Here is an 18,647-nt window from a genome sequence, read left to right as displayed (position 1 = left end):
TATATTTATACTTATTTTTAATAATATTACTTATTATAATTATTATTTTATAGCCATATTGATATATGATCACAACATTTAAGTCAGAATAAATTAAATGCAGTACACCTAATACATAATATATGTTTTTTGCATTACACTAATAAAATGCTTAATAATAATAATAATAATAATAAAAAAAATAAAAATAAATAAATATATATATATATATATATAGTATGTGTATATGTGTTTTTAAATATTATATTATAATATTATAATTGATCTTTTCCATACTTGTGCAGCCCTGCAAACACAGCTAAGCTGGATTGTTTTAAATAATTTTTAAATCACAATTTTTGTCAGAAAAATTGCAATTCGATTTTTCCCCAAATCATGCAGTTGTATGATGAGTCAGGAAAGTGTACACTAGGATTGAGGCACCGAGTGTCTCTGCGCTCACGGATGTGGATGCTGGTCATCATGGTGTGAGGGTTTAGACGGCTCGTCACGGGCGGCACATGTTGGGTAACGTTACCAGGATTGTGACTGTATGACGGCTTACAGCAAAGACTTAAACCACTGCAGATTATCCTCAGAGACCGACTGTCTGCCTGATGATACACACTCACACACTCACACTCATATGCGCACGCAAGCACACACACACACACTCACACTCACACACTCACACTCATAAGCACACACGCACACACACTCACACACACACACACACACACACACACACACATGTTGGTTTTTGTGGTTTATGGGGACTCTCCATAAGCGTAATGGTTTTTATACTGAACAAACTGTGTGTGCTATTGCCCTACACCAACCCTACACCTAAACTTAGCCCTCACAGGAGACTTTGTGCATTTTTAGATTTTCAAAAAAACACCATTTAGTATGTTTTTTAAGCCTTTTGAATTACGGGGACATAGGCAGTGTCCTCATAAACCACCTTCATATTGTAATACCTCTGTCATACCCATGTCATTATACAAATTTGTGTCCTCATAAACCACATAAACATGCACACACACACACATATACAATTCTATACAGTATCATGACCAGGATAATGTATCTCTCACACACACCTAGCGTGCCAGTGTTTACACAAAAATGCGCACACTCGCACTCACACACACACACACACGCACACTCACACACGCACACTCACACACACACACACTCACACACACACACACACACACACACACACACACACACACACACTCTCCTGATGTGTCTGGTCATATGACTTATTTATATGCCACAAGATGCTGCTGTTTCCATGGAGTTCCGTGGATTTTTTTCCTTGAAGTACAGTACCATCAGATAATATTGTCTTGTATTAAAAATATTACATTTTATATTTTATAACAGTTATAATATACAAATATAATATATTATACACAGTTATATATTATTGTGAAATTATATTTATATTTATATATTTTAAGATATTTGTTATTTTTACTTTATAATATTATATTATTACTTTATATTTGATTATATTTTAATTTTCGTTAAAGAATCATATAAACTTGTGGAAAATGACCCCTTTAATAAAAGTATGTAAACTATCAACAGATAAACTATAACTGTATCTATACAGTTCAGGTGTATAACTGTGTGTGTGTGTGTGTGTGTGTGTGTGTGTTTGCGTTTGCTTGCACAGGTTAATTCATGAGTCATTTCCTGTCCGGATCACAGCCGCGGCTCCTTATATTGTTGTTTAGCAAGAACAGTCTGTAACCATGGAGACAGCAGTTAACCTCCTTACAGCAGGTGTGTGTGTGTGTGTGTGTGTGTCATGTTGTTTAGGGGTTGAATGAACCTGCAGCTCCACACACACACACTCTCTCTCACACACACACACACATACACACTCATATATTCAGAGATGCATGAGTTACTTCACTCCAGGTTTTTGAGCATGTCACACGTGTCTAATTTGACAAACATGACCTGATCACATGACCCCTGTGCTCAGGTATAACCCGACTCTTCATTAAAGCTGTATTAGCTGTGACAGTGGCCGTGAGGGTCCGCAGTGATGATGCGTTTCCTGTTCCTGTGAGAGCCGTACCACAGGGATATTTCAGGAAGGGCTGTTATTAATTCATGTGCTGTCCGCCTGTGTTTGAAAACACCTTTAATGACCTGCTGATGTATCATTCTCATGACTTTGGGTCCTGAAGATCTGAGATGATTCAGAGACGCTGTGAGACGTTCATCTGTCGTGTGTGGAGGAACGACCACGCTTCGTTTATAAAGTCATTCAAGAATACTGAAACAAAGATATATAGGACTTTCAAATAAGTTTGTATTATGTTTATTTATAATTTATAATAATAATGAATTTAATAATAATAATAATACAGTTAACCAAGAATAATACAATCTTATTTTAAAGTATTATTATTATTTTTATTCATGGTAGCAATTTAAAATAAGGTTGTATTAATAATAATAATAATAATAATAATAATACAATTAACTAAGATTTATACAGCCTTATTTTAAATAATGTTATTATTATTATTATTTACCAAAATAATAAATTCTGTAAAAAAAATATATATTCATGATAGCTAATGGATTAATGAATTTTGACACATAGCTAGCATTTCTTGAACTAAAAACATTTTACAATTAATTTTGCATTACCATTTCCCCTTGCATTACTCTTATAAGCACTTTTTTCTACTGTACCTTTAAGTACAGTACCTATACTGTACCTGTACCTATATATAAAAGTCTGTTGTGTATGTTGGTCTAATTAGTCCATTTAATTTATGTCAAAAATAACAAGCAAAATATGACCCATTTAAAGAACTTTAAGCCATAATATGAATATTTTGGGAAAGTAAAGGAAAGTAATTCCAGCACAGCTGTAAAGCTAGAAGCTCTTGGAGATGTTCTTTCTCCAGATTGACCTGATTAGAAGTGTTCTATCAGGACAAAACCCTGCACAATAACCCATTAAAGAGGGAATCCTCTGTCAGATTCAGAATGTTTATTCTTGATGGAGAGAAACAGCAGTCTCACAGTGTTCGTTTCATTAGTGAAGAGGATAATCAAATAATAACTGTACCCCAGAAAGCATGCGTCTGAAGCTGTAGTGAGGAAGATCCTGGACTGAGATCCTGGCAGACAGAAGAGCTGATGTGGAACACAAACCTTCAGAGGAAAAGGTTAAAAGATCTGCCTGAGGAACAGAAGAGCAGCTCATTATGAAGTGTGAATCTGTGTGGGTGTGTGTGTGTGTGTGTGTGGGTGGGTGTGCGTGTGTGTGTGGGTGTGTGTGTGGGTGTGTGTGTGTGTGTGTGTGTGGGGGGTGTGTGTGTGTGTGTGTGTGTGTGTGTGTGTGTGTGGGGGGTGTGTGTGTGTGTGTGTGGGGGGGGGGGTGTGTGTGTGTGTGTGGGTGTGTGGGTGTGTGTGTGTGTGTGTGTGTGCGTGTGTGTGGGTGTGTGTGTGTGCGTGTGTGTGGGGGGTGGTGGTGTGTGGGTGTGTGTGTGGGGGGGGGGGTATGTGTGTGTGTGTGGGTGTGTGTGTGTGGGGGGGGGGTGTGTGGGTGTGTGTGTGTGTGTGTGTGGGTGTGTGTGTGTGTGTGGGTGTGTGTGTGTGTGGGGGGGGGGGTGTGGGTGTGTGTGTGTGTGCGTGCATGCGTTTTCTCTTTAGGGGACTTACTGGATGACTCGTTCTCATCCTGAATGCCTGTCGAGTCAAACCCGACTCTATCTGGAATACAAATAGATATAAATCAGCCAGTTAACCCGTCTTGAGAACTGTCAGCAGCGCTCACTGGTTTCTTACAGACGGGCACAATATCAGCATATGGAAACCTTTTCACAAACAAGTGATTTTATTGCATTTAATACACTGAAAAAAAGATGTCAAAGCAGTTTTACTCAGAAAATGCTAGAAAATTTCATAATTATTAAAAACCAGGTCCCACTTTATATTAGGTGGCCTTAACTGCTATGTATTTACATTTAAATTAATAATTTGATACAGTGTATTTATTGTGTACACATTTTTACATTGTACTTATATTTAAAAAAATACCTATTACTTCTGTAATTACATTTATAATTGCACTGTTGCCTCATCCCTTACACTTTAACCCACCTTTAACCCCACCCATACCACCAAACCTGTCCCTAACCTTACCTGTATCCCTCCTCAATAGCTGCAGAAGTGTTTTGCAATACAATATGACCACAATAAGTACATTGTATTTATTTTTTGATGTAAGTACATAGTAGTTAAGGCCACCTAATATAAAGTGTGACCAAAACCAGCAAATAACACGCTGAATTACTTGACTTGAAGTAAATAAAACTGTAACTTGAATGCAATGTAAGTCGCTTTGGATAAAAGCGTCTGCTAAATGCATAAATGTTAAATGTAAATTAAACGTGAAAATTTTCTAATAGAAACACTGGAATTTGTAAAAACATACTCTTGTATTAAAAAATGTTTTATTTACAAAAAAAAAAAAATTGTACAGTGTATATTTATATTTAATATTATTCATATTTAATATGTTAATTTATATTTTTATTTATTGTTGAAACCTTTCAGAACTATTTTATTTTATTATTTTGCATGAAATAATATTGACAGTTTGTGTAGTTCATTTAAAGAAATTGGGAATTATGAAATATATACTTTAAAATAAGGTTATATTAGTCTTAGTTAATAAAAATAATAAAATGAACCAATATTAATACAAACTTATTTTATAGTGTTATTAAAAAATACTAAAAATAGTGGTAACAATTTAAACTTTTCATGCTGTTCTGTATGATTTGTGATGTCTGTTCAGAATTGTTACGTGCTGTAAAATATATATTTAAAGTTGTTAATAAAACAAAGATTATCGGGCTACATTTTATGAAATTTACGAGCAATTCCTGAGTGAAAACTATTTCAAAAACAAATTTTGTACATGGTTTAGATGTTGCTGATGCGTTGATATTGTATATACTTTATTAGCTGAAATCATTCTCTAATTAAAAAACAAAACATCGTTTTGTTTCAGAGGTGATGATAAATGTCACATGCAGAAGATTCCATTCCATAGATTCATCATTAAGCAGGTTATTATTATTTATTATGCTGATTGTGTATTTGTTCTCTGATGAGCGCAGAAGGGAATTCTGGGAATGGAATCAGAGCTGAGCTGAATCTGACAGCGGCGGATGATTTATCTGCATCACCTGTCAGAGTCACATCACACAAACTCCTGAAAGAAAGCTCCTGAAATAGGTGCAGATATGCTAAATATGATAAGTTCTCGTTTTTAATAATACTTCTAATAATAATGAAATTAAGATTAATAATGCTGTCTTAAAGTGTTATTATTATTTACTTTAAAATAAGGTTGTGTTCATCTTGATTAACCCTTGTGCAACCTTATGGACATTTTTATCCATTTTAGGTTTTTTTTGTTTTGATCATTTTTCCTGTGTTAATGCTAACTGCATACATTTTGGCTCAGGTGTGTATTTTTATTGGAATTGTAATATTCCACCCTCATTTCCTTTAATAAATATGTTTTACAAAAGGTACAAAAAATAGTTCCTCTCAGCGCCCATTAAAACTGCTATTTTTAATCATAGTGCTGTTTAACTGTAAAATGATGCAATTTTAGTTAATAGGCTTTCATTCTGTTGGCAAGGCTTCAAAATGTAACTTTTTACTATTTTTTACCAGATGGTGCCATTTTTTTCAGGTTTGGCCTATAAAGCAAACTCCCTTTATTCCTGTTTTCTGCTTCTGCATATTATAGAGCCAGTTGGATAAATAATGCAGCTATAATTGTGTGGGTGTTTTGGTATGGATGTCAGAGTGTGTGTGTGTGCATGTGTGTTCTTGTAATATTTGAGAGAGAAAAACTGTGCTGTAAAAGAATCACAAATCCAATCAGCAGCAGAGTTTTGCTGACATCTAATGGGGAAGATTTGGTACTGCACCCAAACAAAATTTTACTGAAAGCTTATTTTTTGAGATATCAACCTCAAATTTGGAACACAACTTAAACTTAAACTTCTATTACATTTTTTTGGTTTCACTTTTCAAACTTTTTTTTTTTTACTTCAACAATAATCTGACATGGGTCTTCTTTAAAATGAGACCAAACTTATAAGTCTGTGCTCCCAAGCTTCAAATTTTTATGACCGTTTTTTTGACATGGACATTTTTGTCCACTATGGACCTAAGTGTAACTTTTTTTTTTTATTGCACAAGGGTTAATTTAATTTTTTGCTTACAATTTTTGTCATTTCTACATGTATTTGTACATTTCTAAAAATAAAAACAAATATGAAACCTATATTTATGGATTAACATTAGCATTAGTGAGTTGTAAGTTTTAGATCAGGAAATGTCTGAGATTTCTGACAATAAAACACATGAAACCTGTATTTATAAATGAATATTAGTCAAAATAATGCTGTGAAAAATTTTGAATTTAGTTTTGCGGTTCCATTTACTCTTATAAATAATTTTATTTTAAATAAAATTAAGTTTCCTATTTATACATGACCTCCATTGTCAGTTTTAGATCATGAAAACAGAATCAGGAAAGTCATAGTGCCGTGCAGAAAAGAGGTGTAGTTTTTTTTCATGCAAAATATGATCATTTAAAAACTGCAACTCCAAGGTCATGGGATTGCTTCCCAGGGAATGCACGAACTGATCAGATGTCGTTCTTTAATGCGAAGCAAGTCATTGCTTTGGATGAAAGCATCTGCAAAAAGCATGAATGAGAAATATAATGTAAATTAAATGTGACCCAGACGGGTTTTTTTCGTCAGATTGACCCAGTCGGAAACACACCGATGAGAAAGAGATGCAGGTCGTTCCAGTTCTGTCTCTGCTGGGACAAACTCACTGTCCTGCTTAGTGAGCACACACACACACACACAGACACACACACACACAGACACACAGACACACACACACACACAGACACACACAGACACAGACACACACACACAGACACACACACACACACACACACACACACACACACACACACACACAGACACACACACACACAGACACACACACAGACACAGACACAGACACACACACACACACACACACACACACACAGACACACACAGACACACACACACACACACACGCTGTACTGTAAGTGTTCTCCAGACTCCTGCACAGGTCAGAGATCTATATTGGACAGACTCTGATCCAGATTCATTAATGATAGCAGGTATTTCTAGAACCAGAGAGTCTACAGAGCTGCTAGTGCTGATGGATCTGCCTGATCATTCATAGAAATTAATAACTGTAGGGCACACTAAATTGCTCAAAAGTGGTAGTAAAGGTATTTATAATATTACAAAAGATTTCTGTTTCAAATAAATGCTGCTCTTTTGAGCTTTCTCTTCATCTGTGAATCTTGAAAAATAAAATGTATCACGGTTTCCACAAAAATATTGTGCAGCATAACTGTGTTCAACAATGATAATAATCAGAAATGTTTGTTGAGCAGTAAATCAGTATATTATTATGATTTCTGAAGATCATGTGACACTGAAGACTGGAGTAATGATGCTGAAAATTCAGCTGCGCATCACAGAAATACATTCTATTTTAGGATATATTCACATAGAAGACAGCTGTTTTAAATTGTAATAATATTTCACAATTTTACAGTTTTTACTGTATTTTTGATCAAATAAATGCAGCCTTGGTAGGCAAAACATATTTTTTTCAAAAACATTAAAACTTTGACTTTGAAATGGACTGTTTTAAGTTATATTTTATTCTATTTTATTATTTTGAAATATATTTTATTTATTATTAAGTAAAATCACATCAGGTTTGGATTGTTTATTTTATTTTATTTTGCAGCTGATTTAATTAGCTAAGTGAATGTATGTTTTAGTAAGGTGACAGATTTCCATCATGAAGGTGAAGTGAAGTCATGCGGTCAGTGTTTACACCGCTGGTTAAAGCGAGGGAGTATCAGAACCTGCTAGAAAGAGATGAAATAATCTGCTGTCGTTGAGGAGATGAGACTGAAAATCCTCTTTGTCCTCTTCCACATGCGCAGGGTTTTTAGCGGAGCAGGCGCCTCGATCCCAGACCCTCGTTATGAAAGTCTCGTACACAAAATATCATCAGAGCGTTACATCACAGCACTGGATTACACTCAGATTCTGCTTCTGCATCATATTAGACTCAATAACTGTGTTTTTTGTTGTGTGACTGATTGTGGCGAGTTTGAATATGCAGATGTTTGATAGAGTTTCACCTTAAAAGACCAAAATATGAATGATATCTTCGAAACTTGGAATGAAATATTGGCATCAATATTTTATCAGCCAATATTAGCTTCTTGGTTTGCAGCTTTTAAACTATTTCTTATTATTTTATTATCATTGTTGTTGTTATTATTAAAGTTTATTATTTTAGTTTAGTTTTTTATGTTTTATGTTTTTTTTTTGTTGCAGTTCATATTCATTCTTCATACATTATTTTTTAATTTTAATTGTCATTTTTTAAGTTGTTATATTAATTTTGATTTATTTGTTTTATTTTAGTTTTAGTTTATTTTTTTTATCTTATTTAGTTTATTAGTTGATTTTAATTTATTTTCTGTTTTGTTACTGCTTTGACAAAATATTTTTTACATTATATTATTTATTTATTTATCATTTATTTATTTCTAGCAATTCTTTGACGAAAATGACAGTTTGCTGTTCAGATGATTTCTATCACACTGAACCGAATGAATGTCTATAAATGTCTAATTGATCTCAGTATTCACAAAAGTTGTATGAATTATACTTAATATTTACGAATTTAATCATTATTTTATTTAAGATTTTAATATTTCAGTTTACGAATTCAGGATTCTGTTTTACAGCCTAAACATAATTCACAAAACAATTACATATTTTGCTTGAAATTCAATAATTTAATATATGTAATCAAATTGAGAATATATATATATATAATTTTTTTTTTTTTTATGAAATCAGTATTATGTTAGCCTAAACAGGATTCTCGAAAATGTAGCGAATTGTACATAGGCATGTAGCTACACTTTAGAAACTTGTCCTTCCATTCGTATTATATGTATCAGTGTTTTTCCAAACTCATATTTGTGTTTCTGTTTTCTAGAACTACACATGATTACCTGCAAACACTAATGAGATCACAGAGATATTTCTTACAGCTTTTATAATTTATAGAGTAACGGTGACTAACGCTCTCCATCCTTCACAGAGCACTTGAACAGAAGATCTGTGACATTTCCCTCTCTTTACTACAGCTTCTCATTTATAGAGCACTGCAAGGATGAGGAGGATGAAGAGCGCTTTCAATAATTCACTAGCTGCTGTAAATACTTTCTCTCTCTCTCTTGTGTTTGTTGACAGATGAAGGAAGTTCAGGCTCCTGTCGTCTCTCTGTATCTGCTGTATTCAAGCCACATTTCTGACAGAATCGAGCGTCAGGCATCTGATCCATAACGAGCTCAACCTTTATTAGCCTTTACCGCTCTTAGAGCTGCTCAGATGAATGAGAAACTGGCCAAAGTGGTTTGTTGTTTTGTTTAGGGCTGGCCTTTGAGTTATTTATTTAATTCTTTAATATCAGTTTTCACAGTTTGTTTGATCTGAACATTAATGTTAACATTTAATAATGATATATTAAAGTAAAAAACATAAATTAAAACATTAAATCCCGTTTCAAATATTAATACAATTAGTAAATATCAATTATTAAATATTAAAATTAATTATTAATATGAACTAATATTAACAGTAACATTCATGCTCAGCTATAGATTAAACAGTCTGTGAAAACTGTCATAAAACCTCAAAAATATATATTTTTTAATTGAAGAAAATAATAAAAATTACAACAAAATTACACAAAAAGGTGTAGAATAGAAAAACAGAAAATATATTTAAAAATCCAATTCAGTGTAGTAGAATAATTACATTTCAATTATTAAATATACAAATATTCTAGTTACTTTTTGTGTAATTTTGTTGTTTTTGTTACTTTCCTTATTTTTTAAACTATGTAGATTTGATTAATTATTTATTAAAATGAGAAATGTTGCCTTAAAATTAATATATATATTAGTTTTAGTTAACAATAATTTAGTTTAATAACGATTAACATTATTGGAGCATCAGACATTTTACACTTCCAGCTGGTGTTTATATGAAGAATGACAGATTTACATTTAGATTTAAATAGTTATTTTTTTAAATAGCTTACTGAAGGAGGCATTGATAATTTACAGTACAGGATGAGCATAAAATTGCATTCGTCTGCGTGCAGCATGATGCAATCATTAGTTTTGATGTGTTTTCCTAATAAGAGTCAGTTGAAATGTGTTTATGTGCTGGAAACTTGAATGGTTGTTTAAGAGCTAATAGATGTGAGTTTTTAAACTTCGTCCTGTTTAAAGATTATTGCACACAGAGAAGCGTGGAAAGATGACAGAAATGGTGCAGATCTCAGATGGTTTGTTGGTCAGATGAAGATGAAATATTGTGATGCCGTGAGTGACAGTCCATCAGTGTGTCAACACACACGCACGCACACACATACACGCACGCACACACACACACACACACACACGCGCACACACACACACGCACACACACACGCACACACAGACACAGACACACGCACACACACACACATGCACACACACACACATGCACACACACACACACATGCACACACACACACACACACACAAACACACACGCACGCATACACACACACACACACGCACGCATACACACACACACACACGCACACACACACACACAGACACAGACACACGCACACACATGCACACACACACGCACACACACACAAACACACACACGCACACGTCTCCTGCCCTTGTTTCCTCTCTGAAGGACACACACCGGCAGTGAAATCATGAATCTTATTTCTTCATGTGACGTTCATTCTCCAGTGTTTTTTTTTTTATTGATTTGTTTATTTTTATTCATGACGTAGATTCTGAACCTGATGCAATCTTTCCTGCAGCACAGACTGAACTCTGGAACTATATTTAGATATATTTATTGTATTTATATAAATTATGTTATTTACTGTTAATATTACAATTAATGTTAGTTATTAATGAGGTGTATATGTAATTTTAAATATTTTTTTAATGCATAAATTATATTTAGAGTTAGATTTATATAATTTTATTAATATTAATTATAAATGAGAGATAAATCTGTTCTATATAATATAATAAATTATATTTTATAATGTTATATTATACTATTAATATGATTTTTACTACCATTTACTACGTAATATTAATTATTAGATAAAATATAGAAATATGTAATTAATAAGTAATTATTACAATTTATATTTAATTGAAATAATATTGATAATTGCATATATGTTTGTTTATTTATAGTGAAATGATTTCTTTGCTGTGATGAAATCTAACTAACTAATGTGATTTTGTCATGTGTTGTCCAGTGTGCTGTATATGATGGGGTCTGACAGCAGGAATGACCCTTGTACAGTCTGGAGTCAGTTTTCTAAAGCACCGGCGTGACCTCTGACCCCTGCAGCTGTAGTAAACGCTCCTCTCCTCGTCTGCTGTCAGTCAGTCAGCGATTAGAAATCACACAACTCTCAGTTTCACTTTCAGACAGCAGATTAGATCTCATGTTAGACACACAGCTCACTCCTGCATTATACATCGCATCAGGCCAGTCCAATCCTCAATTATTCACATGCACTTGATTCACATTTTATACCTTTATAGAGACGACCGGGGCTAGTTGTCACAGTCAAGTCCATTTCTGTATAGACTATTTATTGAACACTTCTATTGTTACTGAAAAGAACAATTCAACTAAAATAATAACAACAATAAAACATACCAAAAAAATCCCAATACCCCATTTATTTATTTAACAAATTTAGATTATTATATTCATTATTTAGATGATTTATATACTATTATATAAAGTATTGTTTTTCATTAATATTACTATTAATGTCTAATTTATGATATATTATTAATATTTCTACCATTACTATTAATTTTAATTTATTAAATTGAAATTATTTAATAGATTATTAATATTTAAATTTTAAATGACGGAACATTTCCACAAAACGAAAACCATAAAGTTTCCTTTACTTGAAAAGAAATAAAATAAAATATTAAAAACTTACTTATTGCATTTCAATCCTTATTTTCATTTGAATAATTCATTTGATTATATTTTAATTGAACTAATATTAAAATATAATATATTACATAAAATACTTTAATAAATAAATAAAAAATAAAATAATATCTCGAAGATATATATATATATATATATATCTGTATTCTGTACGTATTGTGATCTGAAACAGAAATATTTGATTTATAATAATAATAATAATAGAATCATGTTCATTTATTAAATTGTAATTATTTAATAATCAATTAATCTTTCAAATATAATAATAAAATAATTAATCAAATGCAATTGTAAATAATATTGCTAATTACAATGTGTAATAATAAATATAACAATTAAAGCTATAAATTCAAAATAATAATAAAAATGCTCCTAGTATGTGAGTGCTCTGCGCTGGTGTGAGGTTTGAAGCTGTTTCGACTGAACTCTCTCTGAAGCTGTGGGTTTGTTGTGTAGTTTGTGAGCATCAGATGCTCCCTCTGCTGGTCACACGGGCCGAAGGGCCGCCCATTACCATGGAAACAGATGGGTCAAAGCATGAGTGCATGGATCAGACTCTTAAAATCTGCCGTTTGAGGGACTGTTTTGACTCGGACTCAGCAGCGGGACGCTTCTGTGTGTGAGTGGCCATTAAAAATACATGCAGGTGTTTTCTCAGTATGAGCGATTCAGTGCTTTACAGACAATAGCATTTCCCCTCATGGAAAATAATCTAGCTGCTCATTCAAAATGCATGAGAGGCTCACAGCGAGAGGAAGAGCAGGTCATCCACACACCTGTTTGCTCACGATCGCCTCACTGCCACCCGCTCTCTCAGAGATTATTCAGTCAGAAATGAACTTCAGCATTATTTACTCACTCTCATGTTGCTCCAAACCTGAATGACTTTCTTCATACACATCTGAGATATAGACACCACCCCTCACAATGTAGAGCGCTTTGAGTGCTTAGGAAAGCAGAAAAGCGCTATATAAATGTAATGAATTATTATTAAATAGCATATCAAGCTTATTTTAATTACTTTTGATGCTTTTAATATTAATATAAAGAATAATGAAGATTAAACGGAGTCCAGTATATATTATTCTATAGTTGTAATTATGTTGTTTTCATTTAATTAAACTTTATGAACTGAAATTATTAAAACTGAAATATGATACTGATAAACACAACTAAATTAGAAAATCTTTAACTAAAATTAAAATGTAAATAAGTAATTGGTTATAAAACGCATTCAAAATATTAATTTCAATATTAATTCAAAATATAAAATTATGATATTGATTTTAATTATTCAATTTATGTATTTAATTATTTATTTAATTATTTAGAATAATGATAATTAAATAATCCATTACAAAACAATTATTAAACATGAATCATTATAATAATAAAAAAAAATATATATATATATATATATATACAAGTGCATCTCAATAAATTAGAATGTCGTGAAAAAGTTCATTTTTTTCTTGTAAGTTATTTCAAAAAGTGAAACGTTCATATATTTTAGATTCATTACATGTAAAACATTTCAAAAGTTTTTTTGTTTTAATTTTGATGATTAGAGCTTACAGCTCATGAAAGTCAAAAATCAGTATCTCAAAATATTAGAATATTTACATTTGAGTTTCAATTAATGACCATCTCTACAGTATAAATTCAGGGTATCTCTTGTTCTTTGAAACCACAATAATGGAGAAGACTGCTGACTTGGCAATGATCCAGAAGATGAACACTGACGCCCTCCACAAAGAGGGTAAGTCACAGAGGGTCATTACTGAAAGCTGTGGCTGTTCACAGAGTGCTGTATCAAAGCATATTAAATGCAAAGTTGACTGGAAGGAAGAATTTGGGTAGGAAAAGGTGCACAAGCAACAGGGATGACCGCAAGCTTGAGAATACTGTCAAGCAAAGCTGATTCAAACACTTGTGAGAGCTTCACAAGAAGTGGACTGAAGCTGGAGTCAGTGCATCAAGAGTCTCCACGCTCAGACGTCTTCAGGAAAAGAGCTACCAAGCCACTTCTGAACCAGAGACAACGTCAGAAGCGTCTTACCTGGGCTGTGGAGAAAAAGAACTGGACTGTTGCTCAGTGCTCCAAAGTCCTCTTTTCAGATGAAAGTGAATTTTGCATTTCATTTGGAAATCAAGGTCCCAGAGTCTGGAGGAAGAGTGGAGAGGCACAGAATCCATGTTGCTTGAAGTCCAGTGCGAAGTTTCCACAGTCAGTGATGATTTGGGCTGCCATGTCATCTGCTGGTGTTGGTCCACTGTGTTTTCTGAGGTCCACAGTCAACGCAGCCATCTACCAGGAGATTTTAGAGCACTTCATGCTTCCTTCTGCTGACAAGCTTTATGGAGATGCTGATTTCATTTTCCAGCAGGACTTGGCACCTGCCCACACTGCCAAAGGTACCAAAAGCTGGTTCAATGACCATGGTGTTACTGTGCTTGATTGGCCAGCAAACTCGCCTGACCTGAACCCCATAGATAGTCTATGAGGTATTGTCAAGAGGAAGATGAGAGACACCAGACCCAACAATGCAGATGACCTGAAGACCGCTATCAAAACAACCTGGGCTTCCATTACACCTGAGCAGTGCCACAAACTGATCAGCTCCATGCCACGCCACACTGAGGCAGTAATTAAAGCAAAAGGAGGCCCAACCAAGTATTGAGTACATATACAGTAAATGAACATACTTTCCAGAAGGCCAACAATTCACTAAAAATGCTTTTTTACTGGTTTTATGAAATATTCTAATTTGTTGAGGTAGTGAATTGGTGGGTTTTTGTTAAATGTGAGCCTAAAGAACCAAATACTTAAACTACTTCAGTCTGTGTGCATTGAATTTATTTAATACACGAGTTTCACAATTTGAGTTGAATTACTGAAATAAATGAACTTTTCCACAACATTCTAATTTATTGAGATGCACCTATATGTGTGTGTGTGTGTGTGTGTGTGTGTGTGTGTACAATGTTGAAAACAGTGGAACATGGAAACTGTGATGCATTTTATTTGTCAGGATTCACAGATGAACAGAAAGTTCAAAAGAACAGCATTTATTTGAAACAGAAATCTACTGTAACATTATAAATGTCTTTACTGACACTTTTGATCAATTTGAAGCTTCCTTGCTGAATAAAAATATTAATTTATTTATAAAAAAAAACAAAAAAAACGTACTAAGCCTAAACATTAGTAGTTCATATATTTTTTTTAATATTTGACTATTAAAATGATTTACCTTCAGGATTAAGTTTCTTCCACAATGCTTTCATATGGCTTCAGAAGACTTTTTATGATTCTGTTATGGTGTTTTATGTCTCTTTTGGGGATTGAACAGCGTGAACATTCTACTAAACGTCTCTTCTTGTGTTCCACAAAACAAAGCGAGACAGATTTGGAAGAACATGAGCAAATGATGACAGAATGTTCCTTCTCTCTGAACCGTTTCTTTAAAGCTAGATGTGAAATCTGATGGTTTTTAAGTGTTTTTTTCCCCTGTCCTGGTGGCTTGATGTTTACACAGCATCCAATTCCTGCCCAAATCTCATCAGGATCTTCCGATTAAAATGGGTTTCTGCCAGCAGGACGCACTGACTAATGAGAACAACGTCCCAGTTCAGCTGGAATCACACACACACACACACGAGCTAAGCATTTTTACAAACAATGCTAATCGACAGTAGAGCACTGAGTTTGATTTAAAGTATTGTCTTGTGTGTTTCAGGTGGTGCTTGTCTTCGCTCTGAGCATTGGAGCGCTTGTGATTTACTTCATCGACTCCTCCAAGTAAGTATATGTTTATTTCGTTGCTGTGCATTTACTTTCAGGGTTCAAAAATATCCACCAACTTTCAAATGCAAGCAATAAAACATGCAATGCAAATAATAAGCCTCGATAGTTGACTATAATACATGCTTTAAATTGAATAATAAAAGTCTGTTCAAATTAAGCATGAATATTCTGGACCTTTTGACAGCGATTTGTTGTTTATTTAGTCTAAAAAAGCTTTTGAAATGAAAGAAATTGTTCAAATTTTATTTGATTACATTCTAAAAGATTAATTAAATTGTTAAAGTTTCATGCATTCATTTGATTACCAAGTTTTTGAATAATACATTTGTATTAAACAGGGTTATTATAGTTACTATAATAGTTTAGTTTATAACTAAAACTAAAACCATCAAAAATGTGTCACCTGAAATAAAACTAATTTGAACTGAAATGCATTAAAATTTATATTTATTTATTTATTTGTTTCGGCCAGCTGCCTAGACAACATTTCTCATTTTCATTTAGCTTAACATGATGCACTAAAATAACTAAAAGTGAAATAATAAATAATGAAAACTATGTAGACATATATACAGTAAAACTGAACCTAATAAAAATGATAGAAATAGCAAAATTACTAAAACTTTAACTAAAATTAGAATAAAAATTGAAAACAAAAGTAATTTTGTTTAATAATAGCATTTTATTAACAATATTAATAAAAACTATAATAGTATGTCAAAGATACTAAAATAACACTGGTATTAAATCATAAATCACAGAATTTCATAAAACAATGTATGAATTTCTGGAAAAAAAAGAAAGAAAGAAAAGAAAAAAAAGATAACAAATAAAACATTTTATAGAGTGCTATTGGTGTTTAGATCTTAAATTTTTTTTTTTGTTAAAATTATTAAATTTATGAGGTACAATTTTTGAGTATTAAAATTGAATAAAACCATTAATACATATTGCAAAAAAAAAATTAACTGGAAAACACTGAATTTGAGAAAAATTAAATGGTTTTCATGGGTCTTATATATATATATATATATATATATATACAGTATATATATATAAAATGCAAAATACTGGAATAAACATTTATGATACATTATCCCTATTCAGAAGTTAGTTGTGGGCCCTCCATGAATAAGCGATGGGGACTGAGGCGGAAGGAATCGTCCCTTGGGCTTCGACAGACAGATTTAGGAATAGAAACACAGAGAGAGAGAGGGTTTAGAGCATGAGAGCATCACCGCATCATTCCTCCGCTGTTTCAGGGGTCAAACTGACGTCATCAAACATCTCACACATCAGCGAGCTCATAAAGGTGAAGAGCGTTATGACACAACCGGTTACGCCACGGGCATCATGAGAGCGAGCAGTTTGTTTCTCGGATGCAGTTTCTCCTCTGAATAAACTAATTAAAGCAGAACTGGTCATTACATTAAACATCAGCAGGTGCATCTGTCAGAGATCATCTGGAGCTTCAGAACTCATTAAAACAATAGTTTACATGGAGTTATTTTCCATTCACTGAAGGTTAAAGCGGACAGATGCCATCAAGCTCCATTATAAAGAAGTTTATTTGACTTGTGCACTATGTATTTTTCATACTGTATATTAAATAATTATTTGCTGAAAATCTGAGTTCTCAAATAGTATTCCACTTGCAGTGTTTCGATCGGTTACAAGACACATGAGAACCAATTACTTTTGGTGTCACTGACAGGTTTGGAAAGACATGAGAGTGTGTAAATGATAAGGAAACCAAATTAACCAGAAATCGGTCAGAAATCTTGGTGTAGAACTCTTCTGGCTGGTCTGCCATCAAACACAATCAAACCTCTACAAAGGATTCAGAATGCAGCGGCACGACTGATCTTCAACGAGCCCAAAAGAGCGCATGTTACACCTCTCTTCATCTCCTTGCACTGGCTACCAGTGGCAGCTCGCATCCAGTTCAAGTCACTGATGCTTGCGTACAGAACTACCACAGGCTCTGCACCCTCCTACTTCCACTCACTATTACGAACCTACATCCCCTCCAGAAGTCTGAGATCTGCTAGTGAGCGACGCCTTGTGGTACCATCACAGAGAGGCTCAAAATCACTCTCCAGAGCATTCTCGTTCACCATTCCTGGCTGGTGGAATAATCTTCCCACCCCTATCCGGAACGCCGGATCCCTGGCAATCTTCAAGCAACAACTGAAAACTCATCTCTTTCGGCAGTACTCGACTTCATCCTAAACTCAAAAAAAAAAAAAAAAACTCTTTCCCTCTATCTTTCTCTCCGCTTACTAGCTTATTTGAACAATGACTGAGACTTGGTGTTACGAGCACTTCCTCTGTCTGACTGCCTCTTCAAGATTAATCGCTTTTTGTATTCCCCAATTGTAAGTCGCTTTGGATAAAAGCGTCTGCCAAATGACTAAATGTAAATGTAAACCTAATTGCATCACTTCAGTTAAATACACATACAATTTAGTATGTATGAAATGACATTGTGGCGGATAGATTTACACTGAACTGCGTGCTGTGATCCTGGACACTTTGTCATCTTAAAGGAATACGTCACAAAAAAGGAAAATTTGCTCAATTTACTCACCTGCAGGCAATCTGAGATG

General features: G+C 33.6%; 1 protein-coding gene across 1 annotated transcript in view; it reads left to right on the top strand.

Moving 5' to 3' along the window:
- The window catches only part of LOC306852302 (calcium-activated potassium channel subunit alpha-1a-like), an 83,345-nt gene that overhangs the window by 18,234 nt on the left and 46,464 nt on the right, over positions 1-18,647 (top strand). Inside the window, exon 3 of the mRNA XM_079389015.1 lies at positions 15,971-16,032. Coding sequence (XP_079245141.1) covers positions 15,971-16,032 — 62 coding nt within the window. The remainder of the gene's footprint in view (positions 1-15,970; positions 16,033-18,647) is intronic.

The sequence above is a fragment of the Barbus barbus genome (assembly GCF_936440315.1).
Source record: "Barbus barbus genome assembly, chromosome: 32".
NCBI classification, from domain to species: Eukaryota; Metazoa; Chordata; class Actinopteri; order Cypriniformes; family Cyprinidae; genus Barbus; species Barbus barbus.
The sequence above is the reverse complement of the archived record's forward strand: the minus strand, read 5'-3'. Positions and strand labels throughout refer to the sequence as shown.